The sequence below is a fragment of the Panthera uncia genome, chromosome B4 (assembly GCF_023721935.1).
Source record: "Panthera uncia isolate 11264 chromosome B4, Puncia_PCG_1.0, whole genome shotgun sequence".
In the NCBI taxonomy this organism is placed as follows: Eukaryota; Metazoa; Chordata; class Mammalia; order Carnivora; family Felidae; genus Panthera; species Panthera uncia.
The window spans coordinates 76,591,864-76,612,968 of NC_064809.1; the positions used below are offsets into that span (position 1 = coordinate 76,591,864).

The window sequence follows — 21,105 nt, forward strand, 5'->3', positions numbered from 1 at the left end:
GTTGGTCATTGCCAGCATTATGTCACTTGATTCTCATAATAACCTTGTGAGTGTGGATGACAAGAGTAATAATTGCCAATGTGTATTGAGCAGCTGCTAGAGGTGGCTGCTTTACACCTGTCTTCTCATTTAATCACCATGCAGCACCAGGGGTAGCCGTTATTATTCTTGTTTTGCTCATGAAGCTGCATAGAGTCATTGAGAAACTTGGCTGAGGTCACGTGGCTCATGCCTGCTGAGCCGATGTTAGGGCGCAGTGGTCTGACAGCAGGTTACTCTGGATCTTTGCACCTGACACTGGTGGAAGAGAGATGGCTTATCTGAGGGTAGCAGGCACAGGATTTCTTGCCACATTCCTGTCCCCTTGTCTTCTCTCATCCGTGAGGACCAGGGACATTTAACAATTGCCCTCAGAGTCATTTCTCTTCTTCCTGCCATCCCTCCCAGCCCTTCCTGATTTTATTTAGCCCCTGGTTTTAGACTCGTCTTCTCTTGTCTTGGTTCATGGCCTCTCCCCTCCTGCCACTTAACTTCTTGCACAGCACCCTCATTGATTGTGGTTCAGACTCCCAGTTCCTAGCTCCCACCAGTCCTTCGCGTGGTCCTGAGCCTGGAGCCCACTTCCTCTGAGCCCACATGGGCTGTCCCTAGTCTGGGTGATGCCGGGCTCAGGCCTTATGGGAGGGGTTCAGCAGACTAAACTCAGGAATGTGGGTTAGACATCCTGGATGTCTCACTGCTGCCTGCAATTATGGGCCTAAATGGCTCCCCTGCTTGGTGAAAGCATTGCCCCCAGGGCTGACTTTTAACTCCTCTCCTGGCCTGTTATTTCTCTGCTCAGGTCTGCAAGTTTGAAGCTGTCAGGGAACAATCAGCCCCTTTGCTGGAGGAGGGCTGGGCCGCCCACCCTACGTCAGTGTCCTCAGAAAACAGTCTGGTTTTGGGAGGGGATAGTATCACCTTGAATGACATACAGAGTAGGGAGGATGGACACAGCTTCTGCCCAGGGGCTTGGGCTTCTCAAGGAAAGCATCCCAGCACGAGGCCAGAGGAAGTGGGCAGAAAGACCAGGAAGGAGTCTAGCCAGCAGTTGGTGCCCCCTCCATCCCTCCCATCTCCCGAGTCCAGCATTCTCCATTCTGAGGGAAATGGGGAGGGTCTGATGTGCACTGGGGACTGCATCCCCATTCCAAACAGAGGGCTGGACACCGAACACATTCCACATGCATTTAATAGACACATTCCAGGGAGGGAATGTGTCTCACTCCCAGCAGGCAGCTCATAAGCACCATGAGACAGGTGGGGCTGACAACCTGGCATTGAGATGGCCTGGAAAACACTGACTCCCTAACTCTGCAACTGGAAGGTAGGGAGAAGGAAGGAGGAGCTGAAGCGGGGGAGGTTTCTGCATGATAAGCTGAATATGAATCTTGAAGGAGGGCGGGCAGTGGCACAGGGAGGGGACAGGAGCACTGTGGGGACTGCCAGGAGGGCAGAGGCTGGCTTAAGTTGGGGAATGGGGTTTAGCCAGGGCACCAGGCTTCCTTCCCAGCAGCACGGGCAGGCCTTGTGGAAGGGGAGAAGAAGGAGAAGGACCCAGGTATCCTGTCTACGAGTGCAGGCAGGCCAGGTCTGCAAGCAGGCAGGCTTCAGGGCAGGGGTGAGGAAGCGAGGTGGCCGCACTTAATGCTTGTAGCTCTTCCGGCTGGAGGATGTGGTGGAGACAAACTTGACACTGGAGCCACTGCCCCCGAGGCTCCGGCTGCTACTGGTACTGAAGCTGGAGCCACCCAGGCCTGCACCCAAGTTGTGCCCGGTGCTGGTGGTGAAGGAGTAGCCGCTGCCCCCACCTAGACCCAGGCTTCCACCTCCAGTGCTGCTACCACCGCCGTAGCCGCTGGAAACGGTGGAGGTGACCACAGCTGCCAGAGGAGAGGAGACATAGTTAGAATCAAGGGCAGGAGAGAAGACACCTAGGGTGTCAGGGCCTGTGCCCTTAAGTCTGTGGGTGGGGGGTGGGGTGGGGGTGGGGGTGGGGATAGGGTTGTCTGGTCAGGCGGCTGCTTTATTCCCTGCCCACTTGGTGAGATCTCTGTCCTGTGCTCAGCCCGGTTTTCCCTGGGCTGTAATGCCAGGCAGCCTTCCAGTCTGGAATGGCTTCCTGCCTCCCCTCTGCTACTTTGGTGCCTTGCTTCCTTCCAGAACTTAATGGAGACTTCTGTCCTCCAGGCCGCTATCCCATCACACTCGCCTGTGGCTCTGTCCCCGTCTCTCTCCGTGGGCCTGGCTCTGGTGTCTCCTTTCCTTCTCAACGGCATGTACATGCCTCCCTTAGTGTCCCCAGCCCCCACACCCTGAATCCCAGAGTGGGGCTGGAGTCATCTTGATAGACTGAGGGACAGATGAGCCACTGGCTGGCCAACTCTGCTCCCATTCTACCCCCAACCTGTCTTTTCCTAACTTTTATAACCACCCAATCACCTTCAATATTCAGTACCCTATCTGGGGCTCTTCAGAAGGGAAACTAAAATAAAAATGGACTCTGCTATAGAATGAGTTGTGTCTTCCAAAAAAATGTGTTGAAATCTTAACCCCAATGGCTGTGAATGAAACCCTATATGGAAATGGGACCTTGCAGACAGAATCAAGTTAAGAGAAAATCATTAGGGAGGGCCCTACCCCAGTATGACTGGTGTCCTTCTAAGAAGAGGAAAGGCATCCACGTGAAGACAGACACATAGAGAAAGGGTCAGGTGATCACAGAGACAGCAATCAGAATGATGCAGGGCAAGGAACACCAAGAGTTGACAGCCACCTCTGGAAGCTAGGAAGAGGTGAGGAAGGAGTCCCCTCCAAGTGTCAGAGGGAGCAAGGCCTTGTTGACACCTCCGCTTTGAATTGCTAGTCTCTAGAACCATGAGACCCTACATTTCTGTTTTAAGCCACCCAGTTTGTGGTACTGTGTTGCAGCCCTAGATAACAAACACTTTCAGGTGCTTTCAAGAGAAAAGAAACTTTAGAGGTTACACCATTCATCCCCAAAACTGGCTTTGGGGGTCTCTGGAGCCACTAGCCAAGGGTATCAGTGAGGGAGCACACCTGGGTAGTTCAGAGGGCTCTGGCTTCTAGAATCATCGGTTACAATAATCAGTGCTTTTGTGAATCCCGCATCAATGAAAACCAAACTCACTCGTACACTGTGAAAGTCATGTCTGTTAGCCTCACAATGCCAGCACTGAGCTCTGTGAATGAGTGTTCTTCACACTGCCGGGCCATTCCAGCTTGCCAACACCCTTCCTTGTTCCTGAGCAGTGGCACCCAAATGCCCTGTCTTATGTGCTCTCGCTACCTTGGAAAACCTTGGTAACCTTCTGTCGTTTATCCTCTGCAGAGCATAACTGAGTGGTAGGGCTTCTCTCTACACTGTTCCGGAAAGGGGCTGCCTTACAGCAAGGACCTTGGACCCAGTGCGAAGGCTCCCTTTGAGGGCCAAGGGCAGACCAGGGTTTCATAAATTCCGTCTGTGCTAAATGCTCATCTCTGAGCTAGACCTGCACCCCCAGCAAGAAAGGTGTGGAATCCCGGGAGGTGGGGGGTGGAAGCTGTGTGTTTTCTAAACCCATGCAGAAGAGTTCCAGCAAACCTCCTATCACCCTCTCTGTGGTGTCTTTCACTTGCAAAGAGGTTAGACTTGGGACATCAAAGATTCTCTCTTAAAAAAAAAATTGCAGGGGCGCCTGGGTGGCTCAGTCAGTTAAGCGTCCGACTTCGGCTCAGGTCATGATCTCACGGTCCGTGAGTTCGAGCCCTGCGTTGGGCTCTCTGCTGACAGCTCAGAGCCTGGAGCCTGTTTCAGATTCTGTGTCTCCCTCTCTCTCTGGCCCTCCCCTGTTCATGCTCTGTCTCTCTCTGTCTCAAAAATAAATAAGTATAAAAAAAAATTGCAGGGGCGCCTGAGTGGCTCAAACCATTAAGTATCTGACTCTTGGTTTCAGCTCAGGTCATTAACTCATGGTTCTGGAGTTCAGCCCCACACTGGGCTCTCTGATGTCAGTGGGGAGCCCGCTTTGGACCCTCTGTCTTGCTCTCTCCTCCCCTCCCCACCTTGCATGCTCACACACACTTTCTCTTAAAAAAAAAAAGACTCCCAATATGGCTCTCATTTTAAAGAAGTTAAGACCTCAGACCTCAAAATGAACCTGATTCGTGGGCTCCCCTCCAATGCCACATGCACACCCTCCACCCTCCCACACGATGCCTGTCCCCAACCACATGCACACCGAATGACGTGAGAGGATGTCATACTCACAGATGTTAACTGGAGAAACACCCTCACCACTCAGCCTGGTTGGGAGGAAGGGGGAGAAGGAAGGTTACTATTACGTCCAGCAGCTTGTGGGCATTTGAAACAACATTTCTGCAATTAAGTGCATTCAAGAACCCTTTATTATTTTTATTGCAGAAGTAATGGAGGTTGAAATTATTTAAATACTAGTAGTATTGAAAACAATAATCTAATGAATGAAATAATGTGGAGTTTGAGGTTCTTAGGAGTAAACCCTGTAATCTCAAAGACACATTTTTTTGGTTCAAACTAGGTAGACACCTGGAGAAAATTAAAGCTAATCATACACTAGGGTCAGTTGGAAAGGCAGGGCTTGTTAAGGAACAAGGAGATTTTTCTCTCAACAATGGACTGTTGTCATGCACTGGGCAGTGCTGAAGTGATTATAGGTGTGGAGAAGAGTCTGAGTCATAAACATAACAATAACAATAATCAGCCTATTATTGTAGCAACTAGAGTAATTTTGTTTTACCATGCTAAGGACAGAACTGGCATTCATTCATAAACACATACTTAGAACATTAAAAGGACCTGTTACCTACATTATGCTGTTTAATTCTCTTAGTGACCCCATTAAGTAGGTATTATGATCTCAGTTTGATGGATAGGGAAATGGAAGCACAGAGAAGCTGACAAAGTTGCCCAGTTTTGAAGCCAGACTCATTTGGGTCCAAAGCCGTATCTCCGGCCACTAAACTGATTGATTGCTAAGATTTTCTCAACACTTACTATGTACCATGCATTGTTCCAAGAACTTTATGTGCATTTCCTTGTTTCAACCCTCTGAATAACGTACGAGATAGAAACCATGGTTGTCCTCATTTTACAGGTGAGGAATGGAATGGTAAAGTAATCTGCCTTCGGTCACACAGCTGGTAATCGGCAGAGCGCAAAGGTCCCACCGAGCTTTGGGGCTCTGATGGTTTGGCCTCTTTATTCCATCACTGAATAAACTGAGGACCAGGGAAGGGATACTAATTTCCCTAAGGTTATGCAGCTAGTTTGTGGTAGGTCTGTACACCCAGATCCCGGGACAATTTATTCTCAGCCCAGAGCCTTTCATACCACATATCCAGACCTGCCACATAACCCAAATTCTCCTTTGATAGAATTTGATTACCTAGGACCTGATCAGATCCTAGATTTCTACAGGGTGCCCAAAGCAGTTGTACTTAAAATAATGATTTACTGGCCTGGAAAGAAATTATGCCTGTTTTCTTTTTCTTCCTCATAGTCCAGTTCCACCTGCATTTTGCTCCCTTTTCCAGGAGGGAAGGGGGCCACAGCAACCCGAGCCCCTAGAAATGCTCCGGCAGCTGGAATAGAGCAGGTGCATAGCCCCCCACCTGCATTCCTCGCCCTCCAGCAGCTTGCGGTAGGTGGCGATCTCCACATCCAGGGCCAGCTTCACGTTCATGAGCTCCTGGTACTCCCGCAGCAGCCGGGCCATGTCCTGCTTGGCCTTCTGCAGGGCCTCCTCCAGCTCTACTAGCTTGGCTCGTGCATCCTTGAGGGCCAGCTCTCCACGCTGTTCTGCGTCAGCAATGGCCGTTTGCAGGCTGGAACACTATAAGAAAAGGAGGAAGCCGTGAGCTTTACTGACAGCCCCTGGAGGTGCAGCGCTTCTTGGGCAGGGGTCCTGGAAGCATGGCAGAACGACCCAGGAGAAATGAGTGTACAAGGAGCTCTTGGCTCTGCCCAAACTCCACCTGCTTCTTGACGCTGTCGATCTCGGCTCTCAGCCTCTGGATCATCCGGTTCATCTCCGAGATCTCTTGCTTGGTGTTGCGGAGATCATCCCCGTGCCGGCCTGCTGTGACCTGCAGCTCCTCGTACTGATGGAATTAGAGCAGACTCAGTCACTGCATCGGATGCCTGGGCTGGGCACTCCCTGTGTGCACAGCCTGGCTCTCAGTGCCACCAGCAGGCCCACCCATTCACTAATCATTCACACATTCCCTCGCTCATTCACTGAGGTGCTACTTCTTAGGCACATCTACTTGCCAGGCATGTGCTAGGCTCTGGGAATATCAAAGACAGCATAATCAGATCCTTGCTTAGAGTTTATTGGGGGAGATAGACCTTAAATAAATTAGCATATTATTGAGTTGATATTTCCAAATTGGGATAAGTTCCCCTTAGGAAGTGAACAGGGGAGTGTAACAAAGGAATCTGACCCAGATATGGAAGTTGTGGGGATGGGCCCAGGGAAGTCCTTCCAAAGATGGAGGTGCTCTGGCTGCGTGTTGGAAGATGGGAAGGGGTGACCTAAGTCACAGGCTGGGGAGAAAACATTCCAGACAGGGGAAATAGCCTGTGTGAAGACCCTACAGCAGGAAAGAGCATGGTGAACTGTAGGAGTGGGAAGGTGACTTGGTCACTGTCCTTGGGGCTTTCAGTCAAGGGGCATACATCCAGACCAATGTGACCATGAATTTTGGTAGCCCTCCAGATGTCAGTGCTGGGGGAGCAGGGGTGTGCTGCAGGGAATCCATGTTGGATGGAGCCGGGCTGGGGGGCACAGTTCTGAAGACTTTGTAACAAAATCCCGCATCTGAGGGAGCTCTCCATCTGGTGGTGCATATCCAGGATGCAGTCATTTAGGAGAAACAAACGCCCCCTGTCTCTTGCCCACACCTTTACCAAGGAAGAAGAGTCCCTGCTGGAAGGAAGATCTGTCTGGCTTTGAAAGCGCTGAGTGGCCCAGCTGCTCTGTTTCTAGATATACACAGTTAAAGGGAACAACAGGCCCCGCCCCCAAAGAGCATTGTTCACTGTAAATCAGCTACTATGAATTTCAGCTTAAGCGCATCCCACCTCCACTCACTGTCTGTCTCTGCCTCCACTCTGTGCACACGTGGCACCTGACACCCTCTTCCTTCCTTCCTACCATGTTGCAAGGATAGGGGCTAAGGCAGTGCACTGAGCGTGGCAAAAGATGGAATGCCACATGCAAGTGAGCTCCTGAGTCTGAAAGGGGTCTGGATTTGTCAGGGAGCTGATCTCATGGATTGGACTATCCAGTCTACCACACCCTCCAAAGCCAAACCTTCTTCTGGCCATCTGTGACTTTGGACAGTAGCTCTCCATGGTCATCCCCACACCCCTCTTCCTGATACAACCTCTCTTGCTTGGCTAAGTGCCCATTTCTGCCTTCTAGCCCCACAGGACTGCTTATTCAGCCTTAAATACCATCTCCGTCCTTGGTAAGCTATTGTCCCTGGATGCTTCCAAATGGACTGAAGACCCACCTCTTCTTGGAGGCTTTTTATTAACATGGTCTTTTCCCTTTCTTGACGCCTCCCCTTCCATTTACTTCATGGTCTCTCACACCAAAAATAAACTGTTTGCAGTTTATTTAGTTACAACTCTGTAACCCTACTTGACATACATGTGTCGAATGAATAAGCCATTTAGAAATAGCTTTATGACTATTTCTTGGTTGTTTCGGAGTCTCACCCAGCCCCAACAAAATCATAAGTGACGTGGGGACGATGGCTGTCCTGAGCACTCAACATTGCCTGGCCACATATTAATGTGTATGGTTGGGTTTCCATACGCATTTCAAGTTGACTTTGCATAGCACCAGACACATCTGCCATGTTGAAATGAACAGAAATGCTCATGTATTTCCCGAGGTTTGTGGCTAATAGTTACATGCTTATTTGGGGCTTCTGATAATACTAGTCCCGGAACCTATCATAGAGGTGCCCACACTCACCTTGGTCTGGTACCAGGACTCAGCCTCGGCCCGGCTGCGGTTGGCAATGTCCTCATACTGAGCCTTGACCTCAGCAATGATGCTGTCCAGGTCAAGGCTGCGGTTGTTGTCCATGGACAGGACCACAGATGTGTCACTGACCTGGGTCTGCATCTGGGACAGCTCCTGCAGAGCAGTAAACTCAGCGTCACCAAGGCATGAAAAGGAGGGATCTTGAAATCACACAATTGACTACCCATCTAGGTCAAGAATCCTTTCTTTGGCATCCCTGGCAGGGATTCTTCCAACCCTTCCCTGGGCACTCACAGCTATTTATGGACTCCTATGCCAATCGCTGAGAAGTTTCTGGGTCACAGATCAGTGTGATGGGGGTGTGTCCCCCAGCATAGCTTCCCAAGACCCCTACCTGTGTGTTTTCCTTGGGCATGAAGGGTGGCTCAGTGTTCTCTGGTCCAAATTATACTAAGCTGAATATGACATGTTGATTGATATGCCAGCATAAAATGTTTCTTTAGGATAGAGTGAGGTTTAGGACCCTGTTGCCCCCCATACAATGTGACTTCATCACTCTCTACTTCTCTCTCCCCTTTAAAGACCCAGGTCTCTGCCTTCACAGTGGCAGTGCTGAGAATGAGGCATCTTCAGAGGGCAAGAAGCACCCTGACCAATGAGCTGAGGGGCAGTTGGCATTTTTGAACTTTTTTGGGAGGGGAGAGGGAGAGGTGGTCTTAATTCTGTGGGAATGCTACCCAGGGACTTGGGATTCGAGAATTGGCACTCCCTCCTTGCTATGCTATGGGGTGGAGGTTTGAAGCCTTGGAGCTGGAGTAGGGTTTAAGGTGGCAAGATTTCAAGCAGTTCTCCCAGGTCCCCATGATCACCCCAGCCCCATCTTAGAGTATCTGGGCAAGATGCTGGGTGGAGTCCCTATATAGATAACATTGTCTGCAGCATCTTTTTCTTTCCAGGCTCCAGACCTAGGAGGGACAAAAACATTTGCAGGCTCTTACCGCCTCAAAGAGCATCCGTAAGAAGTTGATCTCATCTGTCAGAGAATTGACCTTGGCCTCCAGTTCCACCTTGTTCATGTAGGCTGAGTCCACGTCCTAGAACAACAGCACAGGATCCTTCTCTGACACCACGGCCCCAAGCAGTGAGTCCAGAAGAAGTTGGACGGACTCCTCCCTGGCCCTTCCAGGTTGAATTTTAGCAAACTCTGAGTCTGGGGTTTGGGGTTGGGGTGGGCGACTGCAGAGAATGGGAGCTTGAGTTCCCTGAGCTCACAGAAACCCAAGCAGGGTCAGTGGGACCATAAATACAGAGGGAGGCTTTTGGCAGGTTTGAGCTCTCCAGATACTGTCAAGGGTTATGGGACATTTCTTGGGAGTCCCAAGGGTTGAGTCACCCCACACTCCAAGATTCAGTTTCGAATCTTCTCCTTTGAGAGACTTTTCCACCTACCTTCTTCAGGGCCACAAACTCATTCTCAGCAGTGGTGCGCTTGTTAATTTCATCCTCGTACCTGTAAGCACAGAGAAGAGGAGGCGTGATGTTGAGCAAGTGTTCGGTTGAATTCTTCCAGGCTGAAATCTTCCCTTGCTTCTGGTGTAGCAAGAGTTCAGAGACCTCAAAGCCTTTCCAGCTCTTCCACTGACCTGTGTGTGACTTCGGGTGATTCACTTAACCTCTATTTCTCCTTCTGTAAAAGGGGAAATCATTTCTTCTGCCAGAAGTTTTTTTTCTTCTTTCTTTTGTAAGACTAGAAGGTGAGCATGGAACTTATAGGAACAGAAATGTGTACTTATGCAACTCCATCGTCTTAGAGATGCACAATTCCAATATTTAAAAACAATTTGTGGGGTAGGGGTGCCTGAGTGGCTTAGTCAGTTGAGCATCTGACTCTTGATTTCAGTTCAGATCACGATCCCAGGGTTGTGGGATGGAGCCCCGCGTCGGGCTTAAGATTCTCTCTCCTCTCTCCCTTTGCCCCCTCCCCTGCTTGTTCTCTCTCTGAAAGAAAAAAAAATTAATTTTATGAGGTAAAATTTGTCTGTTCAGGAAACTTCTGGAAGATTCTGATGAATCTTCACCAAACCTCAGAGCAGCTGTGTAAGTAGTATGCTTTTAGTAAGTAGAGTAGTAGCTCCACCTCGGAAGCCAAGGGTAAGCCAGCTAAAGGGTTAGGGAGGATCATCCCTTTTTGTTGGATACCTCAAGTACTGCAGCCTGGATGATGGCCAGTGAACTTTTGCCTCCCCCAGGAGGATCGCCTTGTTTACACTCAAAAGCGTTTGCCCTGGAAATGCACCATTTCAATAGTAGAGCCCACATCCAGCAGAACTAAAGAATATGCTGGCTGTGAAATAGTATTATGCTTTCCAGAGTAGCAATGTTGTGTTTGATGATGCACACATCCCTTTGAGGTCATGTGGACAGATTAAAATAGACTTCTTGTTAATAGTGATGCATGAGATGGGAGTCCATTTGTTATCCCACACCATGCTGTCTTCATCTCACGGGATATTGACTGCAGGTTCCAAATCACCCTGCTGGCACTGGCATTGGCTCCTTTGCACCCAGCTGGTCCTTATAAAAAGGAGCCCTGGGATGACTGTGTGTGACCAGGAGCCCATCTCCCACTTACCTGACTTTGAAATCTTCCACAATATCCTGCATATTCCTCAGCTCGGCGTCCAGCCTGCCCCTCTCAGTGGTGACGCTGTCCAGCTGCCGGCGGAGGTCATTGATGTAGGCCTCAAAGAAGGGCTCCAGGTTGTGCCTCACCGTCTTGGAGCCCTGCTCTTGGAGGAGCTCCCACTTGGTCTCCAAGACCTTGTTCTGCTGCTCCAGGAACCGCACCTGCAGGGAGGGAGCAGGAAATCTTGAGAAACTGGGGAGGCAGAGCCAGACCCTCCAGTTAATAAGGGAGAGAAGAAAAATATGCTTTTTACCTGATACCCATCTGTCAGCTATATAATTGACATCTCCAAAAGGAAATGAGAGAGCCCTTGAAGCTACCCCCACAGTTCTCTGGGGCTTCCATAGAACTGGTGTGCTCAGCTCAGAGGTCTCTTTGGGGAGACTCTACTCTTGGGTTGAGGGTCTGGACAACACTTGCTCTGGGTTAGGTTAGTTTGCTCAGTGGAAACTTCATGTGGAGAACAAGTTAACTCTTCCTTCAGAGTTGGCTGAACCAGCCAGGTGGCTCCCAGGGAGGATGAGGGAAATTTCCACAAGGACCTGTGGGGTGATCTGGCCCCACTCGCACGGGACCTGTCCAGCGGACGGCTCTTCCATAGGGTGTGCTGGTGGGGGCCTGTCCAAGAGTTCCTGCTACCCGGACCCAATGGCACAGATGCAGCCCCCCGCCTCACCTTGTCGATGAAGGAGGCGAACTTGTTGTTGAGGGTCTTGATCTGTTCCCGCTCCTCTTTTCGCACCCGCTGGATGGAGGGGTCGATTTGTAGGTTGAGGGGAGTCAGGAGGCTCTGGTTGACGGTGACCTCTTGGATGCCTCCAGGGGGGCAGACGGGGAAGCCCGAGGCCCCATAGCCTCCTCCGGCTCCGCCCCCATTGCCAAATCCACTGGCGACCCCAAACCCGCTGCCGGCCCTGCCACCAAAGCCACTCCGGAAGCTGCCGCCGCACCCCCCGATGGAGACCCGCCTGGTGCCCCCCAGGTTGTAGAGGCTGCGGCTCCCGAAGCCTGCCCCAGCGCTGCTCATTCTTCCCAGCCCCGTGCTGCCTCCCGTGGAGCGGGCCACGGAGATGGAGCTGAAGCGGGAGCGGCCGGTGGCAGGGGTGGTGGCCGAGGCTGTGCTGAAGCCCCTGCGGCTGCCGGTCTGGAAGGTGATGCTGGACTGCCTGGACATGGTGGCTGAGCGAGGCTGGCAACGAGAGCTCCCGACACGGGTGCGCGTGAAGGGGGATGGAAGAGACCGGGCATCTGGGGCTCCCCGGGCCGCCCGGGCTTTTATGGGTCTCGGGGAGGGGCGGGCACTGCTGATGGAGGCCTCTGATGGCATCCCCCAGGCATTCGCCAACCCTGAGCTCACCCTCAGCGCCCCTCGGAAACGCCGGCAAGGCCACTGGTTGGTTCCCCTGGCATCCCTCCCCCACGTGGAAACTGCTTTCCAGTCGCAACTTGATCAGCAGACGAATGAGAGGCACGCTAATTGCTTTCAGTCATGTCCTAATCATGCATCTCCTAATGGGCTTTAAAAACACCACCTCATTTCTAAACCGCTTTCTTAGGCCTGGGACCCACTCCCTCCTGTGCAAACATTGTGTGTCAAAACAAGTGACTGCGATTCCCCTTCCCCGTTTCCCAGGCCTTCTTCCTTGGCCCGGTGTCCTGTTCCTGAGCGTTTCCTCGGGAAGTACCGCCTGCGCCCCCTCCCGCAGCTGGCCTTCCAGGTCCTGAAAGGCCCACTGCACACATCTTTCTTGGGAAGGCACCCGGTTTTGATTGCCCCTTTCTTTTCCTCAGAAGCTGCCCTCTCCATTGTGCAGGTCACACCTGACCTTCTGGAGCAGGAGCTTGTGCGTGCACGCACACGTACGTCCTGTCTGTTCCACTATGGTGCTCTGGGGAACAGACCCTCTGTCTGCTGGGGAAGGTTGTGGGTGGACCGAGATAGGTTTGAATCCCGCCCGCCACTTACTAGTTGTGACACCCTGGGCCAGTCACGAACCTCCTCCGAGTCTCAGTGCTGGTGTCTGTGAAGTGGGGTCTGTGATGAGGATTCATGTGCGAAAACAGCTTCTGCAAGGCCTAGGGGCGTGCAAATGCTGAGTGAATGCTTGGTGAGTCTTCTCTCCCTCTGGGACCATCAAGCACAGATGAGAGGAGAGCCCATCCCATGGCAATTCTGGTGGGGATTCAAAAGGAACACAATATACATTCTTTTTCTTTAGTAACAGGCCCGTGGTCCTGCTGGGAAGACAGAACTGAAGCACATTAATGTATAAAAAGGTGCTTTTTCAATAAAGGTGTTTATAAAGCTCTACCCACCCCCCCCACCCAGCTCTGTCTGAGGCTGCCTTATTCCAGAAGCCTCCCAGACTGGCCCCTGCTCCCTGGCACTCAATCTTCACCAGAAGAGCTCCAGTGGTTGCAGCGTGGAGGGGGCCCAAGACACCTGTGTTGTTTCCCCTGTTCATCTTGTTGACCGAGCTGCACCTCCCCGTCAGTCTAAACCAATAGGAAGTCTCCAAGCTCCTTATCTCCTCCTTTCCTGTGCCTCATCTCCCTGCCTCTACCGCAGGGGGAAGCCAGACAGAGAAACTGTTCGATTTTCTTTGATCTTGCTGGCTTCTTGCTACTTGAAGTGGTTTTGAGAGATAGCACAGCGAGAGAGGAACCGAAATGCATTCAGTCTGCTTGAAACTGAGCCCCTGAATGGTAAATCGAGCAGAACCTGTGGTGCCTAGCTATGGAGAAGCAGATCCAGATTCCATGATCTTCCCACACAGGTGTCCTTCCAGAGACACGCATGGGATGATGGCTTGGCAGACTCTCACCTGCCTGGAATGGCAGCTTGGCACTTGGAGCGGTGGCTCTCTGTTCTCTGAGCTATTTCCTCCTTGGGGCTGAGGCGGGAGGGGTGGGGGGGAGGCTCGCCTCCATCGAGAGATTGTTTGAGAGTCTCAGTTTCCACAGGGAACCTATGAATCATAGCTTTTGTTGATACAGGGCAAGAGGAGCATAGGCGCTCTCTCACCTGGTTGCCAGTGTGCCTAGGTCCCAGCCGGGTGGTGCACGCATCTGGGGCGGAAAAAATAATTGTCTTTGTTTTCTGTATTCATTGCATGATAATTTTTCTCCCAGAGAAGAGGCATTTGTTTCCTGACCTGTGCTGAGTAAGCCCTTCAGAGCTAGAGCTTTCCATGGAACAAAGGCCGGTGGAGGGTCAGGGCTTAGGGAGTGCCTAGCCCATGCCCATGGGAACGGGTCCCACCACCGCTTTTTCCCATCACGCTTCCTGTGTGGGAGCTGACTCCTATCTGCCTTCCTTCCTGGATCATTCCTTTCTTCCCCATGCTCTCTCCTGGGAGCCCTATTCCCAGGCATTGCCCTCACATTTTGTTTCCATTTGCCTCTCATCCAGGGCTGCCCACTTCTTTCTCTTCCTCCTCTCTCTAATTTTTCTACTCGGACTGTTGTTTCCAGAGCTGGACTGTCTCGCTCACTGACTTTGGTGACATAGAAGGAAATGGATAAGTCTTTCACTTCTCTTCCTGGTTCACTCCCTTGTCTATGACCTTTGACCTTCAGTGTGACATTTTTCCCCAGTGAACAACATTGACATGAATACCTAGGACACCCCGGACTCCCTGACGGCCTGCGTCACCGTCCCCTTTAAAGCCTCAGAACTTGAGACTATTAATACCGTCTTCTTTCCTTTCTGCCAAGGGAAGTTTTCTGTTTTGATTTTCACTTCGTTTATAATTCCACCCAAAACTCACCCCCAAGAAGGCTTCTCAGATAAACTGCACCCAAGTACTGACCCCTTTATGCCTGTTTCCTGAGACCTTCTGTGCTTGGCTTGCAGGTCAGTGTATTTTTCCACTGCTATGGTTTTCTGGTGATCTGGGGGCTGGTTTACCTCTGAGGGTTAAGGGTATTTTTCTTTCTCCCCAACTTGCCTCCTAGCACCCTAAATGGAATGTGGCAGAAGTTCACCCAAGCTAGGTTGTCTAGTTTTTTTATTTTTATTTTTATTTTTTAAAGTTTATTTTGAAAGAGAGGGGTGGGGGGGGGTAGAGAGAATCCCAAGCAGGCTCCACTCTGTCAGCACAGAGCCCGACACAGGGCTTGATCTCATGACCATGAGACTATGACCTGAGCCGAAATCAAGAGTCAGACGCTGAACTGCCCAGGCTCCCCTAGGTTCTCTAGTTTAGAGAAGAGCTACATATTTGTCTCTGTTCTGTGATTCTCCAGGGTCTCTCCAACTCAATGTTACTGGGTCTGTCCGGAGGAATTTTCTTGAAGTTTTGGGAGTGCTGGATCAAGAGCTATGGTGTGTGCTCTGGTGCCCCAGGTTGGGAGGCCAAACTCTTTGATTTCCCTGTTCCCTGCCCATCCTGCTCAGGGTGGTCTCTCCCATCCCCTGGGTGACACGGAGGCCCTTGGCTGTGGTGAATTTCAAGGAAACTGGGCTGGGGTGGCAACCTGGGCTGTGGAGTTGGGTAGAGAAGGAGAGGAAGACATGGAGGCACGCCTCCCAAGGCCAAAGGAGTGGGGAGAGGGGCACCCCAAGGAGCTTTGGCTTCCAACCAGGCCAAGGTCAGAGAAGGGCAGGCTGCATGGGGACAGAGAGGATTAAGTCATTCCTTAGGGCAGACTGTTTTGATGCACAGAGCCAAGTCCCTACGTACAGTATCAGAGGACCCAGGCCCCAAGCCACCCAGCCCCCATGGCTCAATACACTGGGATGGACCACTCCCACTATCTTGGGGAGTCTCACCTTTAGTTAATGACTATTTATTAGTCCCTACCACGTGCCAGATGCTCCCTGTACCTACTACGTGCCGGATGCATGGGAGGTACATCAGTGAACAAAGCAGGCACAATCGCTTCTTCCTGGAGTATACACTGAGGCAGAGAGGGGAGCTGAGGCTGCAGGGGCAGTCACAGGTGGCTCTGCCAGTTACAGCCCCCAGGGGCTGAGAGGAGAAAAGATAATTCTGTTGTCGCAGTGCCTGAGACAAAGCAAGCAGGAACACTTTCCCACCTTAGCTATTCATGCATGCCAGGGCAGCTGACTTCCTTCATGTTTGGTACCTCTAAGAGGCACCACCTGACCTGCCTCTAAGGTGGTCAGACCCTCCACCCCACGGCTCCCTTTGCTCCTGCATTCAGTGGCAATAATTGCTCTCCAAAGGGCACTGCATGTGGCAGTCAATCTTAAGAAATCACCAAGATTCATGACTTGGGACATCCACTTGGGACAAAACCTCATTTGACCTGCTCCCTTCTGCCAACATAACCAGGCTGTGGTTTGATGGGCAGATGCATAGCCTTGTGCAGGTGGGCAGGCAGCCCTCAAGTCCCCTTCTGTCAATTTTAGCAAGAAAATGGGGTGTTCTTTTCATTCAAGCTTGTGGCTGAGAGAAGATGGATCAGCCCCCTTCCCTCCACAATCAAGTTCTTCAGGCACATCCAACAGACATGCAAAGCATGGACACATGGACCCACATGTCTTAAGAATGTTCACAAAACAACGGTCTAGATGCAACATGGCGGCAGTTGGGTGCATCTGGGTAGAGAAGTGACATGAAGGGGCAGAGTCAGGCATTTGAGGCCTGAAGGAACCTTAGAGATGAGGAAGGAAACCCAGGGCAAGAACTGTCAAAAGCCATGCAGCCATTTGGTACCCAGGCTGGAATTCTGATTCCTTTGGACGCTCACATTTGCCTGGAGCTTCCCTCACATCATAGCCAGTGCAAAAATCACCTGTTGCCTGGGAAGCATACTTGGGGCCCCTCCTGGAGGGAGGGAGTGGTGTGATGCCAGCGTCTCAAGGGCCCCCACCCCCCCGCCGTGGGACCCCGCAGAAAGCAGGTGAAGGGATTTAGACAAGAACGGCTTCAGGTGTGTCTTGGCCAGCTGCCTCCGACCACTTTAATGGCTTCATTTGTTCCCAGGATCAGGGTGCTTCACCAAGTCTCTCTGGCTGGTGCTGAAGAGGAGCCTCCAAACAGGGACACTATTGCGAGAGGAAAGTGGGGGACAAAAGGAATACCCCTGTAGCTCTTCCTGGGCCTCTGTGAACAGAGAACTCGATACCTAGAGACCCCGGCAAGATGGACATGGCTTGCAGCCTTGGCCTGTGGACATAGGCTGGGTGGTCTGGGTGATACTGGTGCATGGCGGGAGGCTGTTGACACCATCCTCTGGCTCCTTCCAGGGCTCGGGGGTGCCCATTGAGGTCTGGGGTGTGTGTAATCTGCTGGGCAGTAGCAGCCAGAAGCCATACCGGGCTTGGCATCACCTTTGTATCTCATAAACTTGGACATTACAGAAGCTCTTCCCTCCTTCTTGCTTTCTAGTGTCATTCTCTTACCCCGAGTGATCCCTGGGAGGCACTGCTGACTGGAGACTTCATACAACATACATCTGTTCATTTGCTCATTTATTCATTCAACAAATCTTCATGGGGACCCACGATGTGTGAGGTCCTGGAAAAGGACCGTGAAGGAGGCGCCATCATCAGCACTGTTTCAGGGAAATAAACCATTATGACAGAGGGTTACCATATGCATACGAGTAGGTGCAGCATGTGCATGGGGAGCTCAGAGACACCTGGTAGGGACACGTCCTCCTCAGAGGCCAGGTGTGATCTGGGGTTGAGATCCCAGGCCCTTGCTCTTCACCTTCAGCTCCAGAAAAGCTCACAAAGTGCACCTTAAAGAGGTTCTCTATTTCTGGATAAGGAGAGTGAGGCCCAGAGTCCCATAAAGAATTGAGAGTAAAGCTGGAGCTGAGACTGTTGTCTCCTGCCCCCCGCACAGAGCTTGGGCCACAATGCTCCCTGTGTGCCAAACATACAGTCCTTGTTCTGTATGCTTCTCACCCCCAGGGGCCTGCTGGGCTTCAAGGAAGATCATTCTTTTTATATTGTTTTATAAAGTTTTACCCTCTTGGAATAACTTGCAAAACCAGGAGACAATATCTTCAATCTGTTTATATTTTTTAAATAAAATTTTAGCCTCTTGGGATAACTTGCAAAACCAGGAGACAATATCTTCATTCTGTTTATATTTTTTAAAATTTTTTTTTAACGTTTATTTATTTTTGAGACAGAGAGAGACAGAGCATGAACGGGGGAGGGGAAGAGAGACAGGGAGACACAGAATCGGAAGCAGGCTCCAGGCTCTGAGCCATCAGCCCAGAGCCCGACGTGGGGCTCGAACGCACGACCGTGAGATCGTGACCTGAGCTGAAGTCGGAGGCTTAACCGACTGAGCCACCCAGGCGCCCCTGTTTATATTTTTTAAATAAAATTTTGACCTCTTGGGATAACTTGCAAAACCAGGAGACAATATTTTAATTCGGGCTGTGAGAAAGGTAAGATGGACACATATGGCACAGTGAAAGTCGTCTTAGATGCCATATAACAGAATTTAAAATATGCAGTCCGTGGGGGAAGGGGATGGGAAAAATAGTTACAGACAGAGAGGGAGGGAAGCAAACCATAGAAGACTCTTAAAAACTGAGAATAAACTGAGGGTTGATGGGGGGTGGGGGAGAGGGGAAGATGGCTGATGGGCATTGAGGAGGGCACTTGTTGGGATGAGCACTGGGTGTTGTATGTAAGTGATGAATCACGGGAATCTACCCCCAAAACCAAGAGTATACTGTACACTTTGTATGTTAGCCAAGTTGACATTAAATTATATTTAAAAAAATGCGGTCCAGACAGTGAGTGTCCTGATCGATCGCAGGATGGACCTTGAGGGTTTCACATGTGCCTTACTCTCCCTGTTGGCTCCAAAGGCCACGTTTCTGGCACACACACATGAGGATACAGCCTGAGCACGAAGGGAGAGGCTGAGGGAACTGGCTTGGTTTAACATTTCTCATGGATAAATCACAGAGTGAATCCATCCATGGATACTTAAGGTGGGATTGCATTTATCTGTTGAACACACACCCACCTTGTCTGTAAAGCTGTGTTCCTGTCTGAGACATCTCTGATGCATCATTTACCTGGGACTTTCCATGGGCAGGAGCTTCTGGATGTGGGACTGTGTTTTCCACCATCCTCTGGAGGGCCGGGCCCATGGTGCATCCATCTGTGGCCTAGGTGTCCCTGCCTCATGATGTGTGTCATGCTGGGCTGCCTGACATCCAGCTGACCTGTGGGCCCCACGTGAGCACACACGGATGATGAGGACAGTGACAATGATGATGTCGGGAAACCGAGAGCCATTAACCTGGGAGTGATTGACTCAAGGTAAACTGGAGAGTGGGTATCTCTCTGTGCTCTGTTTTAAGAGGGGTAAACATTCAAAAGCCCAGAGACAGGGGGTGAAAATTTAGGCCCAATTAATGACTCATTATTACAAAAGAATTCATCTCTTTGAGGAGCCACTCAGCGGAGGACTCTGAATTAGCTGGCTCTCTTTGTGTGCACTCAAAGAGCAATGGATTGATATGTAGCTTTGCAGAGGGGCTTCTTGGGTGCAAAACCAGGCAGATTTCTGGAATCCAATGGGATGAAGCAGGTTCCACTGAATGGGCCAGCACCGTGTGTGATGCAGCCAGGACACTGCTGTCACCTCCCTTCCTGGAAAAGGACTGAAAAGGGGTGTGACCTCACAGGCAGGTGTCTCAGTGGCCTCCAAGTGATTTCCTCCAGTAGGTATTCTGGATATGCTCCCATGGGGCCAATGAGAGACACTAACTCCTTTAAAGGAATGTGTCAAAGTGCTTTTCATTCCCTCCTCCCCTTCCCCCGTGAGGACTGGTTTATTAAGCAAGAGTTGACCAACTTGGAGTGAGCCCAGAGTCTAATGAATATGAGCAGGGAATTGGGAAATGGGAGGTGTGGGGAGCAGGGAAGGACATCAGGGTAGGAGACCAGTCAGTTTCTTGGTTGTTGTTTGAGCCACCAGTGAATACACTTAAACCTCAGTGCGAAGAATTCAACTCAGAATCAAAGGGCCTCTGTGCTTTGATGGTAAACAGGGAAATCCTCTCTCCAGAGAAGGGGTGAGGTTTCTGTAGATTCTTTCTGGAATGATTTAGAAGGTGTGATTCTGCAACAAATGGAATTTTGTTTGTTTTGTTTAGTTTTCGAAGCATTTGATGTCTCTATAAGATGAGTACCTATACTCTGTACCCTGATAAGGTTCTTTAGACATCATGGTATTTAAGGATTTAGTTTTAAAATATGATTTTCCTACATCTTTAAAAATTCCCCCTTGAAGGAACCGACCTCCACTTGGCCTCTCCAAAGTGGATCTGCCATGGCTCACACACCTTCATACTTTGCACATATTGTCCTTGCCTTCTGGTTTGTGTGTGTGTGTGTGTGTGCATGTGTGCACGTGTGTGTGTGTGTGGGGGGGGAGGTGTTCTCTCTCTTCTGAGTAAGAGGGGCTTTTTTGAAAGGTAAGCACACAATTCCATTGAATCCAACATGAACTTAATGTGTATCCGCCTTTTTAAAAATTATTTGCAGCGTCTACAACCCAGCTATGCCACAGATCATCTTAAACTGTATGGCTGGGTAACTTTGCTGGGTTGCTGAGTCACATGGGACATATATACGGTTTGGAAGACACTATCTGAGGCAAGGGTAACACTGGCTAAAGACAGTCACATTCCACTCATCACTCCCTCATCACTAAAGAATGAATGAAAAGTCTGAGTAGAGGACATAATGCTTTAGAGACTCGTAAGGGCTCTCAGGAAAAGACAAGGCAAAATAAAGCTTGGATGGAGTCCAGAGCTGGGGGAGGAGAGACCAGTAAGCTTGCCAGCTTGGGCAAAAGCAGTCATTCCTCTTCCTTCCAATGTGGGCTGGGATTCTCAAGCTCAAGGGCAGCACTGCTTGGTGTTTGCCCTCAGCCTGTGAATATGTCACTAGCTGATGTCATCATATGGTAGATGGGGGCAGATGCCCCAACTAGGTGAGGCAGCACCCCAGGGTAGTGGCACCCCCACCAGAGGGCGAGCAAAGCAAGGAAGGGCTGGAGTGGTGGGGGAATGCCAGGTCAGTTCCTCCTTTCCTGCACCTGTCCCTGTGGCCAGAGGGGGAACTGATGGAGCTGGAGTCCTGGGCAAGACTGCACGTACCTCCCTAACACCAGCGAAGAGACAGGTTCCGAAAGGGGGCAGGTCGTTCCTTGGATGCTGGTTCTACTTCTTACTCATTTAATGTCATCACTATAACCAGGATAAAGTTTAGTGATGTAAGTGAGTAAAGAAATCAGTAATTCTCATGCACTGCCTTTCAGTAATTAGAAAATATGACAGAAAAGAAAGGGTTCTCATTCATCACAAAAACTTGGAGGTACCTAGGGA

At 50.7% G+C, this 21,105-nt stretch overlaps 1 protein-coding gene across 1 annotated transcript; it reads right to left on the reverse strand.

The window, feature by feature from the left end:
- Window positions 1-1,301: 1,301 nt before the first annotated feature.
- Window positions 1,302-12,004, reverse strand: LOC125919073 (keratin, type II cytoskeletal 75). Its single transcript, XM_049625516.1, has 9 exons — window positions 11,441-12,004; window positions 10,711-10,925; window positions 9,528-9,588; window positions 9,077-9,172; window positions 8,067-8,231; window positions 6,055-6,180; window positions 5,692-5,912; window positions 4,310-4,344; window positions 1,302-1,922 (listed from the first exon to the last, which is right to left on the reverse strand). The coding sequence occupies exons 1-9, from the start codon at window positions 11,936-11,938 to the stop codon at window positions 1,684-1,686; spliced, it is 1,656 nt and encodes a 551-aa protein (XP_049481473.1). The 5' UTR covers window positions 11,939-12,004; the 3' UTR covers window positions 1,302-1,683.
- Window positions 12,005-21,105: the final 9,101 nt, after the last annotated feature.